We start from the raw sequence: 19,440 nt of genomic DNA, 5'->3' as shown, positions 1-19,440 counted from the left end.
CATGCATAAAAAAACGTCCACCTATTGAAATCAGCTGTAGCGCCATTTTGTAGCTTGTACGTTGATCAAATGCCTCAATAATAATACTAATTTTTAAAAATTTAACAATTTTATATCTAATAATTTGTTAATAATGTAATTATGTAAAATAATCAAATGAATCCTAACCTCAACTGATCTTCAATTAAATTACATTGGTATTCTATAAAATAAAAAAACTCAACATTTAATCCAATAGTAGTATATAATATCATTAAATTACTTTCACCCAGAAATTATTCAGAAACATAGATTGCTACGATATCACTGAAACAAAAATCACCAAAATTATACCCATACAAAATATTCCATACTTATATCTAATACACCCTCAAATATTCAACCAAATAAAGTCCACTGCCTATATTTAATTGCCAAAAAAACTTATCACATGACTCAATCAATAAAATACTTCTTTCAATCAGTTTTTAGTTAATTTATCTACTTGATTAATATATTATTATAAAAATAAATTTATTTTTAAACATTCCTCAACCATTATTAGAAAATCTAATTTATTTTATACATATTAATTGCATATATCAAAATCATTTATTTTTTTATATATATTTGTTAATTTTTCTTATAAAATTAGTTTTTATAATTTTATCAAATTCACTTGATGTTTCAAAAAAAATCTTACTATCCACTTATTGTTCATTTATGGAATCCTTATTATTAAATATAATAATATTTTATGATTCATATCTTATTAATAAATAAAAATGATGCATCGTTATTTATTGTAGTTGCTGGTACTTTTAATTTTAGTTAAGTAATTTATACCTTAAAATAATAATCAAAATTTATATAAAAAAAGAGATCTGTATAGATATAATTAAATAAAATCTACAAATTTTGTTTTACTAATAAGAGAAATCAGTGTTAATTTTTTTCTTACTTTTTTAACTTATTTTTATTTTGTATTATTAATTTTATTATAAAGGATGAACCAAAGATATACTCTAAAAGTAGATGAAGATCAATTAATTACGTTAAGAAAATAAGATTTTATAAAAAAATATCCTGTCAATTAAAAAATTATTTTGGATTATGTGTTCTAGATGAAATAAGTTAAACCATCTTAAAAGATGGGTTGAGAGCTCATCTCACTTAATTTTTATTGTAATAATCATTTATAATTTTTTTTGTTTTAATTATTTCATCTTAATTATAAATGACAAATGAAAACATCTTTTATTTTTTTTTCAATAAAAACATAGTGTAATAATAACATTTTTTGCATGGGTATAAATTATTATATAAATCATTTAAATAAGGTTTATACAATAAATATATAAAAATATAAATGTGTACACTTTAAAAAACAAAATGTATTTTTAACAATATGATGATTCACATTCATATTATCTTTGATTATAAACATTCATCCTTTTTGATTCTATCATCACCTATAAAAAATAAAATATATTTACATTAGCATAGATTATATATAATATCATAATTTTTATAATATGTCTTATATAAGGCCTGTTCTTTATACAATATAATTTTTAAAAAATAAAAGAAGATATAAATATTAATTTACATGACTTATTGATTATTAAATTGTATTGCTTTTGTAAGATTTTGCCTCATACCAGTTATCAATTCCTGGTTTCTTCAAGTCAGCAAAATGGAAAAATCTAATATTTAAATATCTTTAAAAAAAATAGTATTAAAACTAATAAATGATTACCTTTGAACAATTAATTTTACAAGAATTTGAAAATGGCTGTAACCAATCTCATGTTCATTAATATGTTCAGTAAGATCAATAAAAATATTTGTACCAATTATTGTGGAAAAAACCAACACTTCCATTTTTTTAATAATATTTTTACGTTTAATATCATTTTGATAAGTTCTAAATGAACTTTCACAAATTCGGCATAATATAGACATACTAGATGAAGGAATCATTAACCCCCCATTATACTATATTTATTAGGCATAAAATTTTTTCTATTTATAGCCTGTAACCATTTTTCCAATAATTCTTTGGATTTTAATGGAAATCTATATTTAAAAATAGGTGAATAATAATGAGTAAAATATAAGATATATTTATGATAGATAGTATATAAAAATCAATATAAATATCAGATCGGTTATTAGTAATATAGTATTGAATCAGTGAAAATTTGTTGATTGGCAGAGCCTCTATTAATATATATATGGTTTACATATTTCTTACAAATATTTAAAATGAATGAAACTGTATCATAGTAAATATGTATTTTAAAATGGCTAACTTAATATTTTATCCAGAAAAATATTTAGGCAAAGTTCAAAATAGAAATCTTATCAACTCAATAGGAAGAAGCATTATTTGTCCTAGCAATAAAAATGAGAAAACTTTATATTTTTACTAAATAAGGATTTTTTTTCAATGTTTGTAGCTTATTAATGCTTTATGTAATAAATATGTTGCATATAAAAAATAATATATATACTTATGATAAGAAATATGTGTATTAGATTCTATTTTATATGTTTTATTACAATTATGAACACAGCACACTCCCATTATCTAATTAAATAATAAATGATAGTGATATTATAAGATCTGTTTTGCATGTATCCTAAGATGCATTAACATAAGATTTATAAGTCCATGCAGGATTAGGTTAAACTATATTTTAAAAAATTAAAAGGTGGGTTAGTCTTAGATTCATTTTTTAAATATAATCACCTACTCCACCTTCATAAAAAAAGTCTTATGAAAATTTAAGAATAAAAGATACTATAAAATATTATATCATAAATCACCTTTAAAACTAGACTTGTTTTCTATATATATTAATATTTCTTGCTGACAAATAATGGATAACCAAACTACAAAATGGCGCTACAGCTGATTACAATGTGTGGACACTTTTATAATGCATTGAATGAATGAATCGTCAATCTATAGTTATATATATCATTGAGTACTACCGATAGGGTAATATGTAAAATTAAATTAATTAAAATAAGACTTTGTGGTACCATGAATGATCCATTTCTTAATAATTTAAACATTTTATCAATGAATTTTTTATTATTTAAACTATTAAATATTGATGAAATTATAAATTCTTTCGCTTTCTCTTCCCATAATTTACTTAAATTATTAATTTAAAATAATACTTAAATATAAATTTTTTTACATTGTATTTATATTGATGATTATTTTAATAGACATAGGTTCCTTTTTAATGTGGCCCTGGCAGCGCCTTGCTAGTAACCAGTATTCCCTTTTTTAGTTGACATTTATAGTTTCTTTCAAGACGATGGTTAAAACACCACCATTAAATGGTTCTCAACACTCAACCCCCCTCTCCCATCCCGAAAATTTAGATGGATTGAAATTATTTTTGAAATTTATGGGAAATATAATTAACCATTTTTCGTAATGGGGGGGGGGGGGTGGAGGAATTCTTAGGGGGGTATTCTACTTCTATCGCTTAGAAAGTGTAGGAGCGACTGTTTAGATAGTATTTTAAAATTTTACAATATTCACGTCTATAATTAATTTGATAATTCCACATGTCACATAGTATAATTCATTTATTTATACAACCATGATCATGATATAAATTATTATAATAGATCTTTCTATTGCATTAATTTTAGGCAGTTAAACATTTTTACCCGATTTTATACATACATATATATATATATATATATATATATAAACATTATAAAACATATCTAATTAACGAATATAGTAATTCATAATATATAAATAAAAAAATAACATATTTTCATAAATATATTTCTATTATATTAATATTATCTATATATATATTAAATTTAATTATATATGTAATTTCTAGATTACTTATAACGTCGTATATTTATTTAATCTATTAATGTTTTATTTTATAATTTGTAACTCTATTCATACAAGGTTCACATATTTTTAAACTGACAAAGGCCCTTATTTTATCTTTATATATTTTTTTAAAATATAAGATGTCAATTTAAATTGTAATCAATTGTTTTATATTATTTTATATTATTTTAATAATTTTTAAAATAGAGTATACAATAAAATTAGAATTTCTAGCTTATTTATGATATAAGTTTGCTAAATATATTTAGTTAAGTTTATTATAAACCATTATTCACTTTTATAATTAAAATAAATATATATAATATTTGGCCTTTAATATTCCAAACTAAATTAAATTTGTAAAAATGTCATTTCATATGTTAACTATCAAATCTTGATTCCCGGCTGGTAGATTGAAAATCATGGTAAATATATAAATATAATATCATCTAATGTTTTATAGTTATATTCTACGCAAGCTAAGATAGTAAAACCACATGGAGAAGAGCCGGATAAGTTTGAACAAAGTATATCTCAAGCATTGTTAGAATTGGAGATGAATTCTGAGCTCAAACCTCAATTAAGAGAATTACATATATCCGGGGCAAAAGTTGGATTAATTTTATTTATGTAAGCTTAATAAATTTTAGGAAATTGAAGTTGAAGGCAAGAAAGTTATTATTATATACGTTCCAGTGCCTCAATTAAAAAGTTTTCAAAAAATTCAAGCACGCTTAGTTCGGGAACTAGAGAAAAAATTTAGTGGAAAACATGTAGTCCTTATAGCCAATCGCAAAATCTTACCAAAACCAACTAGAAAATTAAAATCATCAAAAGGTTCAAAACAAAAAAGGCCAAGAAGTAGGACTTTAACATCTGTCCAGGAAGCATATTTAGGAGATTTAGTTTTCCCAGCCGAGATTGTTGGAAAAAGAATACGATATCGGTTAGATGGCTCAAGACTTATCAAAGTTCATCTTGATAAAAATCAGCAAACAACACTTGAACATAAGGTTTGTAATATATTTTATAGGTCTATCTTTTTATATTTAGATGTTTATTTTACTTATATATAATTTATAATATTTCATAGGTTGATATATTTGCCAAAGTCTACAAAAAGCTGACTGGTAAAGAAGTTGTCTTTGAGTTTGTTGTCTCTATATATTGAACCAATTATGTTTTATATTTATAATTGAAAGTGAAAATTAATAAAAAAATATTTAAAAAATTATAGTAAATCATTGCTAAATATTTATTAACCTAAAATTTTAAATGATTGTAAAATGATTTTAGATTGTTATTAGAGTATGATTTTGTTTTATTAACCCTAGAACACCTAACTTGGTTTGGAGTTAGTTAATATTTATCTCTTCCTATTTATGAATTAATTTAAATGGTTATCACTTTAAAAGTTAACATAATCTTTTAAAAAATTTTCCTAAATATATAACATCAATATCATAGACAGGGGGTTATATTGATATATAGGCACAAAAATTTTATTTTATTTTTTTAAACTGCTGTTATTTTTATTAACCCTACACTACTAGTCTTATGGATGACTCATTTTAATACTTATCTATCTTAAAATTACTATGATATAAAATTTTAAATAACTTTAGCAATTGAGCTTCTGGAAAATTTTTTATTGCAAAATAATCATAAAATGTATTACAAATATGATCATGTAAAATAAATTATAAAAATAACTTTGACAGCATGATGCTTGGTGTATTTTAAGATTCTTTTTCGCAGTATCCATAGATTGTTCTTATCATTTGCCTGCAAATATTAGGAAGATTTTCCCTTTTTTCCAATGGGTGTTTCCCTAGAATATCTCTGATATGATTGTATATAGGGCATCAAAGTGATGAAATCAATACTTATGTTTTGACTTATCATTTATAATTTTTATGAGCAAAGTGTTCTAATTCAGAAAATAATGACAACAGAAATTATTTTTTTAATAAAAATAAATAGGAAAACAAATTATTATATACAAGCTCCTCTAAATATACAAATTTGTCAAATGCTTCATAATATGAATGTGTTATATTCTTAGGTTAATACTATTTTAAAATAAATTACAATATGATTATTACTTTATATTTTACGAAAAACAAGTTCCTTATGATGTGATCCTAATATATATCTATCAGACCTGTAGAGGTGTCATTTACATGGATCAGCCCAGATTTTTTTTAAAAAAATTTATGACTTGACCTGAGTTTAATAATTTTGGGCCTGACCCATATTTTTTTGAATTATATTTGACCTGGTGTATACAAAAATTAACCTATTCGGTAAGTTTCAGCAAGTATCATTTAATAAGTGTATTACACATTTTATCTTTTTTATTCTAAACAGTTATTTAGTATATTACAAATTGATACTATAAAAAATTTGTGTAAATAATATATTGTATTAGTGATAATTTTAATTTGTATTTAAAAAAATGCATGATAAAGCTAATATTTTGAGAATAATATATTGAATTTATAAAAAAATAAAATTGATATTTATAAAAATAAAACTAATATTTATAAAACCTCTTTAATTAATATAGTCTTTTATATAGTTTTCCCTCATCTTGTGAATTGGCCTGACAACATACTTAATTTCCTGAATTGTGATTCATCCACAACATAAAGTTCCATACCCTGGTCTAAATTTTTTTCTTAACAGACAGTCTGGCCTGGCCAGGGTATATTAAAAAAAAATCAGACCTGGATATATTTTAAAAAAAAAATTTTCAGGCCTGGCATGGGTATATTTTCTAAAATTTAATATACGGACCTAGCTTGCAGGTCTGATATCAATATACAAATGATTTATGAAAAATTTATTATGGAAATAGATAGCCATAAAGAATATATAAAAATAAGTGCCCTAATTGCTATAAGGAAAAAATGAGATGGTCAGAAAATTTTTACAAAAAAACAGGTGGGCTTTCCAAATCTCTGATATCTTATAAATAAAATGGAAAGAAATAATATCTACAAAAACTATAATTCGTTTTTTTATTGCAAATTGAAATCCAATACTTAAGATATAGTTTTTATTTTGTTTATTGACTGGAAAAACTGCTTAATAGGCACCACACATTAGTTTCAAAATATTCAGTGCTTTAATTTTTGTTCTAGAATTACGTCAAGTCAATCTTGGCAATTTTTTTTTAATTTGCCAATGTGATTTTCTATAAACCATCAACCAAAAGGGTTAAAGCACTAAACATTCACACTTCTATTGTTTTTTCGCTTCTAATTGGTTACTTTTTTTGGTTCCTTTTGGAATTAACGAATACTAGGGAGTAGGCCTATTCAAAAACGAATTCGAATCGAATAGTGCATTATTCATATTCGATTCTTTTAAACGAATCGAATAATTTACTATTTGAATTCGTACGAATAATAAAATCTACGATTTGTATTAGATTCGAATAATTCGAATTAATTTTTTTAATAAAATAAATTGTGCTCAAATATATTGATAAATTTTTTTATTACAAATTTGATTTTAAACAGAAAAAATTATAATAATATGTAATAAATAATATATAATCAAGTTATAAACAAAATTAAAATGTATATTAATTTAATTTATAATTTGAGGCAAAGAGTTTTTCTTATATTTTCTTCCTTATATGACATGCGTTTTGACAAAAAATTAGTTCCAACTCCTTGTATAGATAGATAATCCCTTGCCATTTTCGAGAGTATAGGGATCCGATATGCATTTGCCTTCCTCCACATTAAAGGGTCAGTATCACTCTTTGCTCTTGGTTCACTCAGATAAAAATCTATTTCACACAGTTGAATATTATTTTGTTTAAAAACAATGTCTAGCTTGTTTTTTTAAATTTTATCCTTATTTGTTTGACAGTTATAATTATGAGCTTATAAAATAAAATCATATTTAAATGGGGATAAATTAAATACCTGTATATCTATTGTAAATCTCTTTAAATTTCTCCATTAACTTGGATATATCATAATCAACAGATATTGATTTTAAATATTCTACTTTAAGCCTAGGATCTAATATTGTGGTTATTATTGCATCATCGGCAGTTAAATTATAATAGCCCAACAATTTATCACATGCTACTTTGAAACTATTGTTAAAGGATTTATGGAAACCAAGTTTTTCATTTTTTAGATGTTCAATTAAAATATAATAAGGTATAACCAAATTATAAGTAGGATAATTCTCCCCACACAACATATTTGTAGTTTCATATAAAGGCAATAGAATAGCTTTAATTTTTATAAGATCCTCCCATTCTTCCTATATGTTATCAAAGTATAATATTATTACCTAATTATAAATTTTAGTTTACCTCTGATATTTGTTTTTCTTGAAGAATTTTAATATTAGTTATTACTTCAACTAATTTTGTTATAGCAGGCTTTAACAATAAGCCCCTTTCAATCATTTGGTAGATGCTATTCCACCTTATTTCACAATCCAATAATGGTTTTAAAAAATTTAGGGGAGGATATAGGGAACTACATATATTTTTTATAAATTTAGTTTTTTACGGGAATTATGAATCATTCTAATAATGTTTCTTAGTTTTAGAAAAAGGCTCGTTTTAAGCCGATTTTTATAAAACGGCTAACTCAGTTTTTTATCCAGAAAAATATTATGCAAACCTGAAAATTTTGCTCATAGAAGGAGGAAAGGTTTAGACATATAGTATCGAAATTTCGAGGCTTAGTCAATGTTTTCTGGCGAAAATATTGAGTTAGCCGTTTTTAAAAATCAGCTCAAAACGAGCCGTTTAACATTAGTTTTAGAATTGAAGGATCTAAAAATTTTTAAATTTCTTTTGATATTAAATTAATTACATGGGCAAAGCATCGGATGTGCCTATTTTTATTAATAAATATTTTAAAGAAAATGTATCAATAAATGTTTTATTATTAGTTGCATTATCTAAAATTATATAAAAAAATTTATTCTCTAAATTATAATTTTTAATTATTTTGACAAAGGCTTTAAATATATTTCACTTGAATGTGTTTCATTTATTGGACTGACATCCAAAATTATGTTATTTATTTTAAAATTATTATCAATAAAATGGGCTGTTAGCCCTAAAAAAGGAACCTGTGTTGGGCAAGTCCAAATGTCAGATGAAAAAATAATCTGATTTTGATTTTTAGATATTATTTCCTTTACCAACTGTTCTTTTTCTGCAAATGTATTATACATGTGCAATTTAAGAGTATTGGAGCATATTGATTTTACAGAACAATCAAGATCACTTATAAAATTTTTAAAATCATTTGAATTAATAATTTTAAAAGATATATTATTATTTATAAATAATTTTAATAAATTATCCTTTAATTTTTTTTAAAGAATTTGGTGTAGACTTTAAAAAAATGTCAATTTTATTATTTTTTTTACTAAGGTGTGAATGAAACCTATTATAATGATTAATAAGAGGAGATGTTGTTTTGCCTTTACATTTTATAATATACTTGCAATGATTGCAAGCAGCCTTTTCACCGTCTTTAAGGATTTGATATTGATACTATATGATTGCTTTCTTTTGTGAGGAAATTTTCTTATCTTCAACATCAAGCATAATTTCATCAGAAGCATTCTCCTTTAACATAATTAGGCTAGTAATAATTATTGTAGAGATGTAATATATTTTTATATACCTCTGGTGTGTGTAAATTTTTAATATAATATATTATGAGATTCAAAAAATAAACTTTTCCTGAGATTCAAAAAATGTGGCAAATAAAATTTTTTTAAATATTCAAAAATGTGGCAAATAAAAATTTTTTAAATTTGTGCTAGAATTTTTATAAACGCAAACACATCACCTGTCAGATTGGCTGGTCAACAAATAGAAATGACAAATGTTAGATTTATTAAACAATTTATTAAATATTACGAATAATTCGTTTTATTCGAATCGAATAAATGATTATTCGTATTCAGATAAAACAAATAATTTATTATTCGTATTCGTAATTATTCGATTCGATTATCAATCGAATCGAATATTGGAATTATTTTTGAATAGGCCTACAAGGTAGGCACTAAAAAAATTTTTTTTAAATATTCTCCATTCTGGAAAGATACCAATTTTTCCTTATTTTGCATAAATGTTAAAAATTTATGTTAAACTGTTAACTTTATGTCAGAAAATCACTTAAATATTTTTTAAATATAAATGTGTTAGAGAGTTCGACTAATGGCAAATGTGGTCTAGTTTGCTTGTTTTCTAAAGGGCGATTCAATCACTACAGCAATTAATTTTATAATCATGATCAAATTGGATTCGACTAACTATTAAAATTTCCTATAACCCATTCACTTATCCTTTTCTTGTGACAACAAATCGATAACTTTCCAAATATTCTTTGGTTTATAGAAAAACGTTTTATATGGGATTTTATTTGTTCAATTCTCCAGCTCAAATATTGATCCGTTTATAATGATCGAAAATCAGAAAATACTACTCCCTTTCAGATTTACATTTCACCTCAATAGTTATTTCTACCAATCAGGTTCCCTTGGCTACTTCTTGTGAGAGTTTAGGTAGAAAATTACAAATCATTGGGAATCGTAGATCCTTCTTTAAATTTTAACAATCAGCCCTAGCTGTGTTTTGAGACTACTATCTAAGTTTCCTCGAATCTCAGTGGTGGCTAATTTTTTATAAAAAATTAGTCCAATCCTCAACTAATTTTTCAAAATGTGTTCCGAAGAGCCACGGCTCAAAATAAAAATTATTTCTTGGCCTAGCCCGAATTTTTTTTTTTAAATATAGTTTTACATTTTTGCACTAAAAATAATCGAATTTTTGATCATTCTATAAACAAATGGAAAATATGACGCTTTGTTTCTTGCAAAATTTTGGTATTTTTAAAATTAGTTTTAAAAAAAACATGTTTAAGTTATAAATAAGCTACAGAATTACGTTTTCTCAACTGATTGTGGCCAATTTAAGATTTTATGAAGGTTATTAAAATGTTTAGATAGTCAAAAGAGTTGATAGAAAAATAATAACGAATTTCAAGTATATTAATTGGTATCTAAAAATTGAATGAATGTTAATCGAATCGCTTTTTTATATTCAAATAGATACAATCAATTACGTTAATATATTTTGATCAAAAAAAACAATCAATTATACATTAATTACAAATTAAATTCGTCATAATAACATAATGGGTGTTTCGAAGCTCTTTGTTAAAGTCTTTTCTTTATCTTTTACGTGATCGACCTCTCCCATCTAATAGTATTTGCCTTACTCAAGCGTGAGCATCTTTAAGTTGATCGGCATGCTTGATATCTCAATTTTACTCTGAACCACAGTCTCTTTATGCCATCTCTTTCGTTTTCTATCCCCTCTTGATTATATTAAACGGCCCTCAACTTTTCTGTGTTTATAATACTTTTATTTGGTCCTTTCCTTCATGGATAATTTCCACTGATTTAATGCGTCTTGGTGAGTTGTGGTGAGTAATCAAAATATTTGATAGATTTATCTGGTCAGGTTTCCAACATTTTTATCGTAGTAGTGCTCATGATCATGTCCCGCGTTCACGAACTCACCCATAGGTTAGAGGAGAGACGTGTCGAAGAAGAAAGTTGTCGTAGTCGTCTCAGAAAGTTTAACATCGAAGAGAAAAGTTACCACGATAATGATGCAAGTTTGTTCGAGAATTTGAAAATTGAAGGAAAGGAAACAACAGGGGGCAAGGTCTTCAGAGAAATAATAAAAACAGAAACTCGTACAAGAAGAGAAGGAGGAAGAGGCCACCACGTCTATCTTACTCGGATGACTGCCTATCCCTCTCGTTGCCCCGAAAGATCGCCAGCCAGTTACTGCCTGAGCCTATGGGCTGTATGGGACCTAACTAAAATGTTTTATATTATTTCTAAAAAGAAATTTAAAACAATATAACGAAGTAATCCAAATCTAGCAAGATAATTTCGCAGATAATTTATTACACTCGCCGAATTAATATGCGTTAAAATTGCAACTTCAACCCACCTGGTGAAGGCATATACTCAATTTAATCAATACTTTCCAGAAATGGGGCCTGTCATTAATGTGGATTCGTTTTCTAGGTCAGGAGGGAGGGAGGTTCCAATTGTTTAACGACACTTCTCCGGCTCCCGATTTTCCCTAGCAACTCTTGCAGCTATTAACAAAATCTTCACCGTCACGATCAAGATTTGCCCAAAAATATAGCATCGGCATAATCCTATCACTCCTACCATATCAGATTGTTTTTGATGAATGACTGGCAAACGGTCCTCTTTTACCGGGGATAATAATTCTATCATTATAATATGATAACCTTTCTTCGAACGTAATATTATCTCTCCAAATTAATTTTTTTCATTATCTTCTAAATTAATATCATGACTCATCTTACTCACGACTTCACCGCGAATGAAAAATAGGTTTTCTATAGATTAATTTTTAATTCTTGCCTTCATCTTATATTTTTTTTGTAGGCGCATTTGATATTGCTTTCACTCTCTACCCTCATTGATAGAGAGTCGAACGTAAATTAAATAATCGGGAAATTACAGCAAAAGCGGGAGATCTGGCAACCATGGTTTTAACATACAATATTATGATGGATTGATTTCATTTTATAGTTTATGAGTTCTTTCAAAGTTCCTAAAAATTTTGACTATTTATATTTATGAAAAATTATTGTTATAACGTATGTAAATTGGCCAACTATTAATTCTTACTAGCATAATTAACATAAATCATTTATCAATACTTATGCTAGAGAATAGTTTCAAATAGATATTTATGGGATATATTGTAAGGAAACCGATATATTTTTCCCTCTTTTCTTTGACCTTTATCTCCTTTCCCATTCCTTTTTGCTTTTATTTTTTCTTTCGCTTTTCCTTTTCTTTACCTTATAATTCTCCTTACCTTTTTTTATTTACTTCTTTTCTTTTCTTTTCTTTTCTTTTCTTTTCTTTTCTTTTCTTTTCTTTTCTTTTCTTTTCTTTTCTTTTCTTTTCTTTTCTTTTCTTTTCTTTTCTTTTCTTTTCTTTTCTTTTCTTTTCTTTTCTTTTCTTCTCTTCTTTTCCTTTCAATTCCCCCTCCCTTTCCTTGTTTCTTCTATTATCTTTTTCCTTTACTTCCACTTTTTTTCCTGCCCTTTCTTTCCCTGTTCTTTTTCTTTCCCTTCTCTCTTCTTTCCCCTTTTCTTTCCCTTTCATATTTTTCTTCTCTTCTTTTCTTCCCCCTTTTTCTTCCTTTCGTTCCTTCTCCTGCCCTTTATCTTTTCCTTCTCTACTTTTTCTGCCCCTTCTCACCCCCCCCCTTTCCCTCTATCTCTTATTTTTACCTTTCCCTTCCTTTTCTCGTTTCTAGTTTTCCCCTTTTCTACCACTTTTCTCTCCTTTTTTCCATTTTCTCTTTCTATCACTCTTCCTTTCCCTTTTTGTTTTTGTTTTCATTGTCTTTTTTTCATTCATCTTCGCTCTTCTATCCTATTTCCTTTTTCTCTCTCTTTCTATTTTTCTTTAATTTTTTCCCCATCATTTCTTTTACTTTTCTTTCTATTTTTTTCCTTTTCATTTTCCTATTTTTTTCCCTATTTTTTTCCCTTTCCTTTCCTCTTTTATTTCCATTCCCCCTTTTTTTCCTTTCATATTTTTCTTTCCTTATTTTTTCTACCAATTTTCTTTCCTATCTCCTCTTCCTTTTTTCATTTCTTTCTCCTTTTATCTCTTTATCTATTCTTATTATAATTCTCTATTTTTTCCCTTCTTTCCTCTTTGTCCTTTCATTTCGCTTTGTCTTTGCCTTTACCCTCATATTTATTTCATTTTCCTTCTCCTTTCCCTTTTCTTCCCTCTTACCTCTCCTTTCTCATTTTACAATCTTTTTCTTTTCTCTCTCATTTTTTTCCCCTTTCAATTTTCTCTTCACGTTTACCTTTCCCTTTCTTTTCCCCTTTCACTTTCTTTTTTCCCCCATGTTTTCGATTCCCCTTTCTTTTTAATTTCCTTTTTCTCTAACTTTTCCCCCTTTTCTTAACACTTTTCTTTTTCTTTCGCTCTTTTTTTCTTTCCATTTCCATTTTACTTTACTAATTTTATTTCCATATCCCCTTTTTTATTACCTTCCCTATTCCCTTTTCTTCCACCTTTTTATTTTCCTTTTCTTTTTTCTTTACCCTTTTCATTCCCCTTATCTTTCTTATTCATATATTTTCCCTTTCTTCCTACTTCGTAAATTAGAGTTTTCATTCTCAGAATAAGTATATTTCCAATTGATTCTGTCTTGGCCATTTTTTTAAGCACCTAATGGCTAAATATCAATTGAATATAATGGTCTTCCAATGTACTATTGGAAAAACGATAGATTAAAGTATCTAGGTTATCTCAATGTAAATTTTTTATTTATATAAGCTAGAAATTCATAAGATCCTGAAGCGCTCAACATGTCACTCGAAATTTGAGCCATATATTTAATATTTGCTCCGCATTTTTTAATTTATTTTATTTTAATCTATTAGAAGATTGAAATATCTCATCTTAGGCGTAAGATAATTTTGAAAAATTGTTTATTTAAATGCACTTAATCATCAGTAAATTTTTATTATTAATTATTATTGTTATAATTTTTAGTAGTTTGAATAGCATATTCCATAATACATAATAGTGTTATAAAATCTTTAACAAAAAATTTTTAAAACAAATTACTTGGTAAATATATAATATGTAGCCTTGAAAAATAAATTGAAAAAGATAACACTAAAAAAATAAATGTTAGAGATATAAGATAACAATATTAAAAATAAATTTTTATATTTAAATTTATAAAAAAAACTATATGAACCTGTTTAAGCGGTTATATAAAGTTATATATTCTCAATTAACTCATATAAGTTTAAAAAAAGGAAGGTTCGATTCGATTCATGTTTATTAAAAAATAAATTACATAGGTCCGGTTCAGTTTTCATGGGTTGTGGTTAGACTTCTGTTTTTATAACCCTTAAAAATTTTAGGAACACGTACAATTTTAATTTTTTTTGATTGTATTAAAATATTGAGTTTGATTATAATAATCACAGACTGGCGTAGATAGCTATTTCAACTTGAGGAGGCTCATTTAAAAAAAATCTAACATTAGCAAAAGTAAGAAAATAATTCTATCTAAAATTAAGAAAATTCTTGCTGCTGATGCCATTGACAAATATTAAATAAATTATTATCCAAAAATAATTATGATTATGATTATTATAAATTATGATAATATTGTATAATTTAATGCTAATATTATATAAATTAAGATTAATTTTACCTAATTTAGATATGTTATGTGGTATATTTTTATTTATTACCTAATTCATGTTTAAATCCGATTATTTGCAACAAAAATGATAAAGAAAACGAATTATGCAATTTTAGTTCGTTGGATACCATTTCAGATCATAATAAAAAATTATAAGATCCTTGTTCTCTCTCGTCCAGGTGTTCTATAATAGGATCCTAGTTACGATCCAGCTGATAATTTGAAGTGAATTTACTTTTTTATCAATTTTAATTAGAGAGGTGGCAAATGTCATGTTTGGCGTTTTTTATATTTATTTGATATATATGTTTTTGTTTATAAATTTATTATATTTATCACATGCAATAATTTAGTTTGTTAACATTGGAGCATTGGTTTGACTTTGGATTGTGTGGCTCAGAATGAGTCATGTTATTTATATTGAATTACGTATAAAGAGGTCGTTTTTGGCAGAATATTATTATTATTGCTTTTATTGAATTAAATGAAATCTATTTACCCGAAATTTTTGTGTGAAGAAAACCAATTTCTAAGCGAACAACGGCAATAGCAAGTAGAAAGTAAGAGGTAGGAATAGGAGAGGACCATGGAGTTTAAGGAATTGGCTTTTATCGCCTCTTATTTAGTGGGTGTAGAAAGCGCACAGCAATACATGTAGCATTATCCAACTACCTTAATAATGTGATATTTTGCTCATCTCTTTTAAATTGTTATTTTCTATTGGTAGGGCTTTAGCATTATGTAATTAACCTTAAAAATATCCATATTTTAGGGCCTTATAAATCATCGAAACATTATAATATATGAAATGTCAACCTCAACAACTTTAAATATTATATTTATATCATCAAATAAAAATAAAGTTAGGGAAGTTAAGTCAATACTTGCAGATAACTTGCCAATTCAAGTATAATATTAATTTTTAAAAAAAATATCTACTGGTCCACAATTTAAAAAAGTAAAATTGGAATCAACATATATGGGATTTGCCCACACTCCTTATCTCCAAAATTTGTTAAAGAAATATGGCGACACTTGACTTCCCCTTCCCTACTCTGTTTTTATGGACATTATCCACTTGTAGCATTATTTAAAATAAGAAAAATAAGTTTAGATTTAAATATACATTCTATATATGGACTGTTGACTGTGATATTTTGATAGCACTATTAATTTGTTACACTTATATTGTTGTTTTTAACAGTTACTGACATTTTATTTTATATAATATAAAATATTATATTATTTAAGACTATATTTATTAATAAATCTATTTTTTATTTTTAATAGATAATTCCTTATGAAGTAGATTTATTGGAATTTCAAAGTGAAGACCCTGATGATATTACACGAGCTAAATGTATTGAAGCTTTAAGAATCATAAGCTCAGATACCAATTGGATTGCAACTAATTTAAATCCTAAAACAAGTCATTTATATTCTAGCTCACTTAATCAATGCCAAAATACACAGGTCACTTCTACAAACCCTTCAACAACACTAATCATGATAGAAGATACAGCTCTTAATTTTGATGCATGGGGAGGGTCATTACCTGGTCCTTACATAAAATGGTTTATAAAATCAATTGGTCCTCATGGCTTGTTTAACACATTACAAGCCTTTCCTGATAAATCTGCAACTGCAGTTTGCACTTTTGCCATTTATACTAAATTTATGCCAGAAACTACAATCAAACTTTCTACTATTATCCAATGAGTGTCAAAATAAGAAAGATGGGCAACATCTTCCTGAATCTATATCAACTAATTCTTCCACTATAACTCATGACAATAATTATATCAAAAGAAATATGATAGCACCTGACTCTTCTAAACAGATACATGCCAATGGTGATAAAAATATCTCTATGCTTGAATACCCACCTGGAATGCCTGAATATAGCTGATATATTACTATTTAAAGGTAAATTTGTCTTATTTTAAAAAAAATTTAAGGTATTAAAACTAAGAATTATTATTACATGAAAGCTTAATAATTAATCAAAAACAATTTTATTTTAATTTTAACTAATGAAATACATTATCCAAAAATATGATATTTATTTATAATCATATTAAATATAATATCCAATACCAGGCATGACAAGGGGTGTAATAGTGGAACCAAGGGGTGATAATGGGTTTGGTTGGGATCCGTGTTTTGAACCTGATAGTGGCCCTAACATGAATATACCCCTCAACGATGCTAGGAGACTAACCTTTGCTCAAATGCCATCTTCTCAAAAAAATTCGATATCTCATAGAAGTAAGGCACTCCTCAATCTACGTAACTATCTAATCAAGAAATATTTTAGCAAATAATGTTTTTTTTGGATTAATTAAAATTATGTATTTTTCTTTCTTTCTATAATTTTAAACTTATATACTAGCATATTTTATATTTTTTAAAAAGAAGTTATTTTATTAAGTAAATTAAATGATGTTATTCATAAATGATTTTATAGAATCACTATATTTATTAAATAATTCCAAAATTAACCAAATTTCTATATTGTAATTGTATAAATAATAGTTTATAGTAAAATATTACAGAATAAGTATGGGAGTGGCAAAAGTATGCTGCACCACTTTAGAGCACTGTTGAGTTAGCGAGACACTGATTAAAGTTTTTTATATTATATATTATTTTTATTTTCTTATATTGGCACCAAGTTTATAAATCATTTTTTTTGTAATATATTATATAAAATGAAAGAAAGCCCAATATATAAATATAATCACGATTTTCATTTCATTTTTAATTATATAATAAAAAATAAATAAAAATTTATATTATATATTTTAATTGTATCTTTACTTTTACATTATTCCAGATTTTCATAAATTATATACTTTGTATAGGTTTTACTTAAATTCAAAAATAATAAAGATAAAAAAAATATTACCACTTTCCTTTTATTGAGTTTATATATATATCTGAATTTCATGATTGCCAAGAAAATTTGAAGTATTCTTTAATTTATATCAATTTTTTTTATAGATTTTTTTAAAAAATGTAAATTAAAAGATACTTAAAATTATGGCGAAAATTTTCTGATATTTTTTTAATTCTACGTATGCTGCATTTCCAGTCAAATCAGATTTTTGAAATTTAAAAATCTCACCTGCAAAACGATATAAAACTTAGAGGTTCCGAATCGCCATTGTTGAAAGCATGTAGGATCTCTATTTCCATAAACTAACATTTCAAATTCAAACATGTTATAAAATAAATATTGATATAAATATATGACTAAAAATTTAAAATATTATATTTTTGTTACATTTTTATCATCATCTCTATTATCATCCCCAAGTCTAGAGCGACTATCAGAAAGCATGAGCTTTATCTCACTAAATAATCGCTAAAGTACCTGAGGGCCGTATATAAGAAAAAATTAACAAAAATACTTATTTGAGTAATTTTAGATTTTAAAAAAGTACCTAAGCTAGAAGATGTTTTACTGTATTATCATTTATTTCAAAAAAAAAATTCTCTATAGTAGATGACTTTTTTCATGTATTATCTATTGCATTTTTGTTTGGTATGGGTCATTGCACGTCAAACCAAAAAAACGAGATTTTCGGACGACCATCTTTAAAATAAACTAAATTTGACATGTTAGATATTTATTTATAAAATCAAAATTATAGAGATAACATTTTTTAGCCCTTAAAAGTTTATATTGGAAAGTATAGAAAAAAAATTAAAAAATTCCAAGTGTTTTCTTATTTCTGCTAAAATAAAAAAATTAACATTGTTAGGTTGGGCGTTGATATTCTCTAAAAATGTTTATTATTTTTATATTAAGCAATTTAATAAAAAATCTCGATAGCCATTTTTGTTTTTTAATTTTATTAAGATTTTTATTATTTATATAAATAAAAAAAGATAATATAGGTGGCGTTATATTTAAAATTATTATAATATATTTTTAATAAAAATATGTATTATATTAGTATTTTAAAAAATCAATTAAGTATAACTAATATAATGTCCTGGTGCAATAAGTAAGGAAGTAGCCCATACAGATATGATTATTATTAAGACGCTATATTGTAAATAAACATTTTAAAATTTTCTATTCAAAATATATTAAAAACATATCTCTTATTTTTATCATATTCCATTTTGTGCTTATTAATAGAAATTCCTGAAGCCATAATTTGTAGATATATCTTTTCACTTGTTATGAATATACTCTCATTATTTTTTTGATGAATCAATTCAGCAAAAAGCCAAGTAAAATATATTACTGCTCTGA

The 19,440-nt window shown here is 25.4% G+C and overlaps 2 protein-coding genes and 1 long non-coding RNA gene across 3 annotated transcripts; 2 read left to right on the top strand and 1 right to left on the bottom strand.

Moving 5' to 3' along the window:
- Window positions 1-1,665: 1,665 nt before the first annotated feature.
- LOC135922050 (uncharacterized) lies at window positions 1,666-2,835 on the bottom strand. Its single transcript, XR_010570709.1, has 3 exons — window positions 2,812-2,835; window positions 1,739-2,058; window positions 1,666-1,700 (listed from the first exon to the last, which is right to left on the bottom strand). It is a non-coding gene; the product is annotated as an uncharacterized LOC135922050 (long non-coding RNA).
- Window positions 2,836-4,190: 1,355 nt separating this feature from the next.
- Window positions 4,191-5,080, top strand: LOC135931802 (small ribosomal subunit protein eS7-like). Its single transcript, XM_065469097.1, has 4 exons — window positions 4,191-4,284; window positions 4,323-4,469; window positions 4,510-4,872; window positions 4,953-5,080. Exons 1-4 carry the CDS (start codon window positions 4,282-4,284, stop codon window positions 5,028-5,030), a joined length of 591 nt encoding a protein of 196 aa, XP_065325169.1. The 5' UTR covers window positions 4,191-4,281; the 3' UTR covers window positions 5,031-5,080.
- Window positions 5,081-15,946: 10,866 nt separating this feature from the next.
- On the top strand, window positions 15,947-18,029 carry LOC135930858 (inosine triphosphate pyrophosphatase-like). The gene is made up of 3 exons (XM_065467653.1): window positions 15,947-16,080; window positions 16,464-16,890; window positions 17,274-18,029. The coding sequence occupies exons 1-3, from the start codon at window positions 15,982-15,984 to the stop codon at window positions 17,495-17,497; spliced, it is 750 nt and encodes a 249-aa protein (XP_065323725.1). The 5' UTR covers window positions 15,947-15,981; the 3' UTR covers window positions 17,498-18,029.
- The last annotated feature ends 1,411 nt before the right edge of the window (window positions 18,030-19,440 follow it).

Source organism: Gordionus sp. m RMFG-2023, chromosome 1 (genome assembly GCF_954871325.1).
Source record: "Gordionus sp. m RMFG-2023 chromosome 1, tfGorSpeb1-WG-v2, whole genome shotgun sequence".
NCBI classification, from domain to species: domain Eukaryota; kingdom Metazoa; phylum Nematomorpha; class Gordioida; order Chordodea; family Parachordodidae; genus Gordionus; species Gordionus sp. m RMFG-2023.
Note: the sequence above shows the minus strand (reverse complement) of the source record. Positions and strands in the feature narration are given on the sequence as shown.